At 42.7% G+C, this 11,426-nt stretch overlaps 1 protein-coding gene and 1 long non-coding RNA gene across 2 annotated transcripts in view; one reads left to right on the top strand and one right to left on the bottom strand.

The window, feature by feature from the left end:
* The first annotated feature begins 542 nt into the window (after positions 1–542).
* si:dkey-215k6.1 (transmembrane protein 132C) overlaps positions 543–11,426 on the top strand; it is a 295,611-nt gene continuing 284,727 nt past the window's right edge. Inside the window, exon 1 of the mRNA XM_037777558.1 lies at positions 543–1,619. Within this exon, the coding sequence (XP_037633486.1) occupies positions 1,535–1,619 (85 nt within the window). The 5' untranslated portion in view covers positions 543–1,534. The remainder of the gene's footprint in view (positions 1,620–11,426) is intronic.
* LOC119492801 lies at positions 5,956–10,575 on the bottom strand. The gene is made up of 3 exons (XR_005207859.1): positions 10,564–10,575; positions 6,658–6,660; positions 5,956–6,113 (listed from the first exon to the last, which is right to left on the bottom strand). It is a non-coding gene; the product is annotated as an uncharacterized LOC119492801 (long non-coding RNA).

Raw genomic sequence — 11,426 nt, 5'->3', positions numbered from 1 at the left:
TCACACACACACACACACACACACACACTCTCACACACACACACACACACACACACACACACTCGCGCGTCCCATCAATAGAAAGTGAATGAGTTTTATTACAAGGTGCCTGGTGGATCACATTTTGCAGGTTGTACAAGCTGTCACACGCCACTGGAAGAGCGGATGTGGTGAGTGTGTGCGCGTGCATGCACGAGAGCTCGTGCGAAGGTGGCGTCTATCGATTACAGAGAGAACAGGTGTAGCGTGTGTCTTTATATGAATAATGCAGAGAGAGGCTTTGAGAGGATAAACAACACGTGGACGCGTGCGCGCACACACATACACACACACACACACACACGGACACATAGAGAGAAATAGGCCTCTTCTTATGGGATATCTGCTTATTTTAAACTTCTATTTGAGTCCTTTCAGCATCAAAAAGCTGCAGTATGTCTTTAACCTGTTTCCCACACACTAATTTTCTTTTGCTTTCAATTATTTGGCTTTATTTTAGTCTTAATTTTCATATTTATTTTAGTTTTTCACTCTTTATTTTATTTTGAAAAAAAAAAAAAAAGTATTTTTGGATGTTTTTGCCCCCTCTAAAATTAAATGAATAATAAAATAATAAAGCATATAAAATGATGAAAGAAATGAAAAAAAAAAAAAAATCCAAATAAATTCCTGCACCCTCCATTGGCTGCTCAGATGTCGCTTAAATCCCCAAATCCCGCCCCCACCCTCCTCTTCCTCCTCCTCCTCCTCCTCCTCCTCTTCTTCCTCCTCTGCCGGCTGGTGGAAGCGTCAGACCTCCTCCTCCTCTCCTCTCCTCCCTCCATCCCGCGGACCGAGTGTATACAGCCTCTCAAGTTGAACCCAGACGCTCACATGCACAGCAAGAGGAGGACAGTCTGCGGAGAGACAGACACAGAGAGGAAGAAGAGGGAGAGCGGACGGAGCTGCTGCAGCTGAGCAATCTGGATTTTATTTCACATATCATGCGCCTGAAGTGACAGAGTTTTCTTTGCTTTTTTTGCTGTTTCAAACCAACCTATTGAATGGACTTTTTAAATCATCGGAGGAGTTCTTGGTCCACTCTTTCTGCTGGTCTGGTTAAACTTTGGAAGACAGAAAAGTGAGATAAAGGTTGCGAGACATTGAGGTGTACCGTTTGGATAAATAACGCAGAGGAGCGCACCGGTGGAAGAAGCTTCTCCACGGGGTGAAAACAGCTTCATTCCTCGGCTCTGACTTTTTTTTTGCGGGGAGGATTTAAAAAAAAAAGAAGCACCGGAATTTCCCATCGCAGGTTTTTTTTTTTTTTTATGACTGACTCCAGAAGGATTTACTCCAAACCTCATCTGCGCGCTGACTTTTAGGTCAAGCACATGCAGCTGGAGCGCAATTTGGTCAAATTGAGATTATTATTAATGGCACCGATGCGGTAGTGATCTGTCTGGAGGGGAGAAAGAAATACTAAATAAAAAAAAAAGACCCCCTTTTTGTCCGTCTTGTGAACAGTTCCGGAGGTTTTTTACTGAGAGAAAGGATGGAGACGGTCCGGAGAAGAGGAAGAGGAGACGCGCTGGGATGTCGCCTCTGGAAGTCGGTGCTTCTTCTGCTCCTGTGGGAAGGTAAGAGATGCGGATTCATGAGGAAACTTTCAGTTTTTTGGGGTTCTGGAAATCAGCAGCATCACACCATCTCTCAGTATGATTTTAGCTTTGTTTTTCTTTTTGTTTTAACTTTTTGCAGTCCTGGTTTCATGCGTATTATAGTTGTTGGTATGTTTTATTGGCTTTTATTGTGCGTCAGTGCGCGCTTTGGAGATGTGGATGATGACAATGAAGGGAAACATCCTCTGTAGTAAGTCCATCTGTCCAAACTATCCATTCCTTATGAAAATGTGATGGTTTTAAAGGATTCACCATTGTTTCTTATGTAGACAAAGTAGTCAAAATTGACTGCATTATATTCACAAAAGGCAATTTATATTTGTGTCTTCATAAATTTCCCTTTTTTTTTGGAGAATGGAGAGCTTTTCCTCATGCAGGACGAGATGGAAGTTGAATCTATCATTGTGCATTTTTTAGAATATCAGAAAGAGATTGGTGTTGAGTCTGAAATCCCACACTAACATGCTGTTTAATATGCTAAAACAGTATGTGAGATTTTATTATTATATCCAAAACCTTAACAACTCAGAACTCAGTTTATCTCCATCCTCAGAGAGATCAACCTGACAGCATTCATCACTAAAAAAAAGTGTAAACAAGCTGCATGAAAGTCCTCCTGACGCTTTTCTGTGTTGTATGCTCACAGACTGGAGGTTTACTGTATATCTGCCAGCATGTGGACATTTAACAACATAATATAGATACAAAAATACAAATACAAAATGCACTAATACAAAAAAATACAGATTTCTTAAGGCACTTTGTATGAGACACGAGGGAGGCAGAGCTCTTACACCTCATGAAAACAATTATATTGTACAGAAATGAAGGTAATAAACATAATACACATTATAAAACATGTACAACTAACATTCAGAAATGTGCCACAAAGTCGTATGTAATTATCCATGAAAATCCAAATTATTAACAGATAGATCAATCTAAACCTGCTTTATGTTGCACAATTTAATTTTTTTGTTGTTGCCAAATGACTATCGATTAGCCCTTTATTCACCTTGACACCTGCTGTATCCGTGCGTGCGTGTGTGCGGAATAATAAGTAATTGACTGAGCCGGAGCGTCAAATGACAGATGCGTATTACTAAGTGTGATGCCATCTGAGACACCTGAACACCGGCCAGTCGGCGGCTAAACCGGCCGGTGTGTGTCCGTTTGAGTTCTCGGAGAAGGACTGACGGACAGACTCGACGTCAGCAGTTGTCATACAGAAAATAAAATTAAAACTTGTTTGGATTTGGGAAAGACTGGCCGGTTGCGCATGACCTCCTCTGCGCTCCTGATCCGGTTTAGAGAGGAGACTCCCTGTAAGAGGTGATCTGAAGGGGGTTTTATTAAAATGTACTCATGCACTGAGAAAAAAAAGAACTTGAAATTATAATAAGATTATTTCTTTGTCTACACAATTGCGCACATTATCTGAGAAACGTGGAGGAGAGGTCACCAATTAAAAGCACGACTTCGTTAAATGACTCGTGGTGCGTAAAAAACAACAACATCTGGGTTTTATAAGATCAATGAAGCTGTGAGATTATTTTATTTAGAGTGTTCCAGTCTGCGCAGATGGAGAGTCGCTGTCTTGCTCAAGAACACTAAAACAGAGCTGAGATATTCTGAATTTGGGTCGGGCAACACCTCCACCAACACCACCATCACCACCACCATCACCACCAACACCACCATCACCACCTCCACCAACACCACCATCACCACCACCATCACCACCTCCACCAACACCACCATCACCACCATCATCACCACCATCACCCCCACCATCACCCCCACCATCAACAACACCACCATCACCACCACCACCAACAACACCACCACCATCACCATCACCACCATCAACATCACCATCACCACCACCACCACCATCCCCACCATCACCTCCACCACCACCACCACCAACACCAACACCACCATCAACATCACCACCACTACCACCACCATCACCACCACCACCTCCACCAACACCACCACCACCATCACCACACCTCCTCCACCAACACCACCACCATCACCACCACCGCCATCACCAACACCACCACCACCATCACCACCATCAGCACCACCACTAACACCACCATCACCACCACCACCATCACCACCATCACCACCAACACCATCACCACCACCACCACCATCACCACCACCGTCACCACCATCATCACCACCACCACCATCACCATCACCACCACCACCAACACCATCACCACCCCCACCCACGTTCTCCCGGGAGAAAAAAAAACGCAGAAGAAGGCATACAGATATTTTGGGTGTGGAGTCGTCTGTGTGCGTACTTGTACGCCTCCGTTTTCCACACACACACACACATGACAGTCCTTCAGGATTAGTATCACATTCCCTGCGAGTGTATTCTGTGTCTGTGTGCGTGTTGTGTTTTAATCAGCTCCGGTCACTCGCGGCCCCCTGAGCAGTTAACAGTCGCTGCGTTGTGGCGCACGGCACACCAACAGGAGACCAAACAGCTGTGGCCGACCAAAACGGCTGAGTAACCGTTAGATGAAATCAACCAAAACGCTTCCTCTATTTGCTCTCCTCTTCACACCTTCTCTCCTCCTCTTCTTCTTCTTCACATGCGATGAAATAAGAGTTTTCTCCTTTTGGCCCGGAGACTGTCTGACGGTGCATTAATGCTCTCTGACTGCTGTTTAGGAGCTCCCTTGGTAGTTCGGATGGCCAGTATCTCTCTTTTCTTGATCTATTTCAGTACCCATGCATATAGGGAGAGGTCCATTCCAACTTGGCTGTGGTTTAACACTTTTTATTGGGCATTGGGGAGCTCTGGCTCTAATGCTGTAATGGCCACCTAAGGCAGTTTAAAAAGCAAAACACAAACCTTCTCTCTCTCTCTCTTTGCCAGATCCAGTGTGGTGTCTTCTACAGTGCATGTGTTTCAGTGTTCATGCATTGCTTGTGCCTGTAAGTTTAAAGGTGTAGTCACACAGGCCCTTAGTCACCTGTTTTTGTCTCTAACCACACTGAAGTTGTCATCTGTACCTTTTAAAACATATATTTCTCAGTTTCAATGTCTTGTATTGTTTCTGGCATTTTTTGTTTTCTGAGCACCACATGTCACCGCACCTCTAATCACAGAGCTGCCTTTCCAGCATCTCCCCAGTAGTCCCTACTTACGCCATTGTCTCGTTATTCCCTAAGTGGCGTTTCTATTTTCATGTCGCTCCATTTCATTGTAATTGCATCACTCTGTTATTTCATCACGCAGGTCGTCTCCAGGTTGTCATTGTTGGTTTGTTCAAACGGGCGAGCGGCGTCAGAGAGACGCCTGTACAGAGGCAGCAAACAGTTGTGTTGAAGGTTCAGAGGCTGAGTAGTCACCGGGGGGGTCATGATGCGGCTCTTTGCTCTCAGCAGAAGGTCTGTTGTGGGCGGGTGTCCTGGGAGCTCCTTACACATGCTCATGCAAATCAAACATAAAGTCAACACAGGAGTGATTCTTTTATTTATCACATAGTTTAGAAACTTTAGCTGCAAACATTGTTGATATTTGAGGGCTGCTGTCTGACTGATCCGCTTTTTTAATACTAATCTACTTTTATATACTGTTTCATCAATCAGTGATGTTAAATGTGATGGACAGTTGTATTTTTTTCTTCTACTTTATTTACTTTGCTTTTTTTTCATTTCCTTGTAGGGATATATCTGTGTGTTTGTTGCATGCATGTGCATACCGCATCTATTTATATCTGTATGTGTACACAATGTGACTATTTCTGCTACTCTTATAGCTGTATATTTCAACTAATATTTAGCTTATTGCAGATACAGCTGTATCGGCTTACAGGCTAGAAATAAGTAAAAAGAGAGAGAGAGAGAACTGACAATTTATTTTTCAACTTAAAATGTGCCGCTCAGTACAAAAAAATAAATATAAACAAGGGCTGTCAATCGATTAAATATTTAATTGCACATTTGTATCTGTTGATACTCTTATCAACATGGGAGTGGGCAAATATGCTTGCTTATAACATGGCAAACTCAAGCCCAACAGGCGACACCAGCTGTCAGTGTGTCAGTGTGCTGACTTGCCCCAAACTGCATGTGATTATCATAAAGTGGGCATGTCTGTAAAGGGGAGACTTGTTCACATATCTTGAGGTCAGAGGTCAAGGGATCCCTTTGAAAATGGCCAGATGCCATTTTTTGTGTGGAGCATTATTTAGCCTCCTTTGCGACAACTTAGTATGACATGGTGGTACGGACTAATAATACTAAAGTACCAGTGGATTCATTAGGTTTTTATAGTTTCATATGATACCAGTATCTTCACTCTAGCTTTAAAACTGAGCCCGCTACAACCTCCGAAAGATCAATTGCGTCAAAGAAATTAGTGGCGTTAAAACAAATTTGTGTTAGTGCATTGTTATCGCGTTAATTTTGACTGCCCTACTATATAACCAATATATTGTTATTGGATCAATATCTATACGGGGCTTGTGCTATGCTCTCAAAGCATGCCAAAGGAAAATACTTGTTTCTAATTGGCTGGCTGTGATATTTAAAATCTGCACATCATGAAATCTCAACAGTCCCGGTCAACGGTTTCACTGACGTTCTAAATTAGAGCACAAGCGTTTACAACCGATTACCTCATTGTTCAGTAGCTCTCTTTAATGCCTTCACCTTTGTTGAGGTTTGCCTTTTTTAAACGTGTAGAGAAACCATGTGGCAGATTGTACTTTGTGTCAAACGCTGGAGAAAAAAATACCCTGCACTATTCAAAGGGTGTGTGTGTGTGTGTGTGTGTCTGTCTGTGTGCTTGAGCGCGTTTTGCACTACACTGCTAACCTGTAGCAGAATGTCAGCACTATGCACCATTACTCATGCAATACAGAGCATTAATAATTACTGATGTAAAATCACTGAGACGCACACACACACGCACACACACACTCACACACACACAATGGTAGTCTCTCAGCCTGTCCTTTACACGCTGCTCTCTCTCTCTCTCTCTGTGTGTCTCATTGTTGGTTTCATTCACTGGCTCGCTGACTCACTCGGGCACACACTCATATGGGCACATGCACGTGCAAACACACACACACACACACACACACACATACAGACACACGCACATCCAAACACACCCACACACAGAGGGAGCTTATTCTCTGCAAAATAAGTAATAGAGGAAATTTAAAATCAGACAAGGGACATTTCAGAGATGGAAAATGTGAACTTTTAACATTTTCTCATGAATGCAAGAGGGAAGGAGGAGGGGGGTGGGACAGAATGAGATGTGAGTGTGTGTGAGGCTGCTGAACAGCATGATGTTAGCAGCCCGGTCACACTAAATGGTGTATGAATGACACAGTAATTCAAAGTCATTTTGTGTGCAATAAGAACGCCATTTCTGCTTTGATCTCTACGCCATATAGTCTGCATCGACTGCAATGTAAATGCATCTGCGTAAATATGCTACGGTCCGAGCTAGTGACGCAGAATAAAAAGTGGCAAAGACTGATTATGGGAGGGCGGGACGGGAGGTGGACCTGGTGTTCGAGACTGGTGTTCTTGTCTCAAAATGTTGTAGAGTTATTTTGAAGTAACGTTTGTGACTTTGCAACGTGTTTTTAGTGACCTTAGTGAGGTGTTTTCTGTGCTTCTGTTACGTTGTTTCTGTACATATTTTACTTAGTTTACGTACTTATTTGAAGTCCAACTGTGATGTTTTTCCTAAACCTAACTAAATGGTTTTGTCGGAGGCTATTTATACGCCTTCCCATGAGATTGGGTTTGAAAATCATACTCTCTTCAGCGTGAGCCTCTTTCTTTCTGCCTCGGTCTCACAGACCACTCACATGGTCTTTTTGTCATGGTGACAGTGAGAGGACAGAGCACAGAGAGACGCACTAAAGAGGGTCATGGAGACAGTGAAAAACAAATTGGGTGGACTGGAAGAAGTGGACATGAGGCGGTCTTCACTCCCTGCCTGCCTCCTTCGTCCTCGGTCATGAAACTTTCAGCTTTTTCCAGTATTGATTTTTCTGTATCTTGCATGTTCTGGATATTACAGTGTGACTGCAAGGTTGCCTGTTTGTGAAAGTAGAAGAGAGACACTCTCGCAAAAACTATTGTCAAGGTGCTCCTGAATCTGGAAAAATCCTCCACTGTGACTGCTCATGTGGAGTACTGCGTGGGTGAAATGGGCAGCTGTACAGGTGTGACTGTGTGTAACATCAGGCTGAAAACCTGCACTGTGTCTCTCCCCTGTAGCACACTGTTTCGGCAGTTAGTATACAGAAATTGAATTTACATATTTTTGCATTAATTGGAATGATACACAGATTTGTAGAGCGGAACATTAATCAGACTGCAAGTTTTTACGTTAAGACTGCCCTGACACACCAAGCTGACGGTCGGCCGTCGGACAGTTTCGGGCCGTCGGTGAGCATCTATCGGCCTAGTTTTTGCGATGTGTCCCACACCGTCAGCTCTAGTTTGCCCGTGTCTGTGGATTTTTGGCCAATTCAGCATGTTGGATTTGCGGTGGAGGCTGTCGGTGAAAGAAGTCACTCTGACTGGCTGTTCAGCTTAAGCGAATCAGTGCACGAGATGAGAAACGGAAGTGAGGAAAGCGTGCAAACGAGTAAGAGTACGGCTTGTATATCCACCATCCTCGCTGTTCGGTTTCCCTTTTTGAATTACGAATACACACTACCGCCGCTGGTAGATAGATATTTCCTCTCACGCGGGCGCAGAACGTACTTGCTGACTGGCCGTCGGCTCTGTTCTTTGCGGTGTGTTCAAGTGCAGCTTGTCGGCCTTCATCGCCGCTAGTTCTTTGATGTTGGTTTGGTGTGCCTCGGCCTTAAAAAGCTGCTGCTGATTTCAAATACAAAACTTTTTACACATACCCAGTAAACGTGTTCTTCATGGTTCTCTTAATTCATTGTTTTGTTTTCTGAGTTGTCAGCAGCGCCGTCTTACTACCATCCCCAATTTCTTCACCTTGTATCAGCTGCGAGTACCTCTTCCATTTCAGTGGGCCAATAACGTCCAACACCACGCTAAAAAAATAGATTGATTTTTTGCCAGTTGGCATTTATAAGCGTGCTTCATCTTGTCATTTCTCCAGTGAGAAAAGAAAACACAGATAGTCTTAGTATATACTGGTATACAGCTGGAGCACAGGTCTGGTAAACTGTAGTCTGTTTTCATGTCCTTTTGAGTATACATTTTCCTCTGTTGAACCTGATTTCATTACCTTTTTTATATATATTTAGTTATTTAGGAAACCATTTAGGAAACCCAGGATCGTATTTATGTGTATATATTCAGTTTTTCTCGTCATCTTTTCTGCATGAAAACCTCGCAATTCTTCCTCCACGGAGAGAATTGTTTTTTTCCATGCCACTCGATGGGTGAAACGAGTGTATGCACAGTCAGACACACGAGACCACTCAAACACACAGAGACACGCACAAGGAGCTGGATGATGGGGAAAAGAATTGGCTCTCATCGTCATAAGGAGACCAACTCTTCCTCTTGTCATCACATAGAGGAGGAGGAAGAGCTGGAGATGGAGATGGAGAGATTGAAGAGAGAGAGAGGGGGAGATTTTCTCCTCCCTTGAGAGGGTATTCATCCTCTATGTCCCTTCTATATCAGTAAATCTCATCTAGAAGGATACTGTCTGCTGCAGGGCCCGGACATATTTACACTCACAGTCAGACACACATTTTCTCTCTCTGCGTACACATGATAGACGCAACAGAAGTATTAGAGAGCCACAATGTGTCATCATATACACACAATATTTTTTGCCAAAGTAAAATGCCTACAGTCAAACTCAAATTATGAAGTAAAAAATAACTCCTTATTTTCAAGGGAATTTGGCAAGTTTCATGCTATTATCTGTGTGTGCATCAATTATTTCATAGCTGTCTGTTGTAAATAGAGCAATGATGTAACTAATGCTTATTGGCTTATATTTCATGGCTTAGGTAGAAATTAATATGTTTGAGTTGGCAAATATGAATGTTGAACAACTACATGTTGTTACTCAGCGAGAGCGATGAAGGTTTCTGGCTTTCCAAAGACTGATTCTAAATCACAGAACAAATTACAGGAGTTTGATATCTCTGTGAGAATCATTTTAGACCCTCGGATAGAGGAATTTCTATGAAGTGAGGTCAGTTTGGCATCTCTTCTTTTCTTAAAAGGATTCATTTAGAGTTAGTAGTTAATTAGGAATTAAGGATTCAGTCAGCTTGAAAAGAACTAGGTTAACATGCTGTATGGTCCGACCTCGTCCAAAGGAAAGGCAGAGGTGTAATGTAACTTGTTACAGTTCTTGAGTATTTTTGTGAATCTGTACTTTACTTGAGTTTTTATGTCTCTATCAACTTTCACTTTACTCCACTACATTTCCTAAATAAAATGTATACTTTTACCCCGATACATTTCCCCTTAGCATCTTCATTACTTCATTACTATTGCAAGCAAGCAGGTTTGTCGAATCCCTGGCTCTAGCTTGCAAGTTACATCATTCACATGATGGGCAAACAAAGTGCTCTCAAAGCTGTGGTTAAGTTTCGATTTCCGCTCAAGTCCAAGCAGGCTGCATGTCAGATCGTGCTACTTGCAACTATGAGGGAAGGAAAAACTGGATTTTGTTCTTCAAACCCTTTAAGTTGTGAAGACCTTGTTTTTCTTCAAGTGTAATGTGGCCTCCATTTTTAAGGTGGTGTTCATGTTAAGAGGAATGAACTTCATAAATCTCAAAATCGTTTTGCTTTTTTACTAACGGCATTTACTTGTACTTTTACTTTCAGTACGACAGTATTTATCAGACACTCCAAGTAATATTCTAATAGGTGACTTTAACTTCTACTAAAGTCATTTTTAGGTTAGATATCCGTACTTTTACTCAAGTGTAGCTTTCAGGTGCTTCATCCACCACTGTCCAAAGGCAAAGTCTTTATATCTGTTTCAAACAGCCACACTTGAAAGCGAAGCGGAAAGCCTACCTGCCTCCTCCTGGAGGTACTGCCTCCCCTGATCTCTGCGTCTTTTGCGTGTCTTTGTAGTTGCAGTGCATCATACAAATGGAGATAACAACGCACACTTTTGGACAGTCTTTCCTCTAAGGCATTAGAGGATGTTGCACTTGGTTTCAGTCACGAAACATGACCAAAGTTGTTTGAAGAATGAAAAAAATAAAAAAGGCTTGAAGTTCAAATCTTCGCACATGGGAGCAATTCCTGCGTTGATTGTCAAATTGTCTTGTTTCAGAAAGTTACAAAAAATATCATACACAGCCCCCTAATTCTGACATATAATAGGTGTATAGGGTAGGGGGGGGGGGTTTAGAAGCTGTCAGGCAGCGCTCACACTGACTTCATCCCTGCGTTATAAAACACAGCTCTCATTCATTTGAATGGAGCCAGTCTGTCGGTGCTGAGGGAGTGCCAACACAGGAGGCTCCGGCAGAACAACACACTTTTGCTGCAACACAATGTCATCCGACAGGATTGTACTGCACTGGCCAGTCAAATACATGCAAGCACACATTCCTTGTAGACTGCTACATAACATAAATGGCGTATTTCTATTATTTACCTTGTGATCGTCTGAACACCTGCTCAGGAAATCTGACAACTGAGACCTTCAAGGTTAGACTTTTGATTAGTGTAAGGGTTGAGGTCAGGCTTGCAGTGATGACAGTTAAGATTACCTTGAATGAGATATAGAAAT

Source organism: Sebastes umbrosus, chromosome 8, assembly GCF_015220745.1.
Source record: "Sebastes umbrosus isolate fSebUmb1 chromosome 8, fSebUmb1.pri, whole genome shotgun sequence".
NCBI classification, from domain to species: Eukaryota; Metazoa; Chordata; class Actinopteri; order Perciformes; family Sebastidae; genus Sebastes; species Sebastes umbrosus.
Note: the sequence above shows the minus strand (reverse complement) of the source record. Positions and strands in the feature narration are given on the sequence as shown.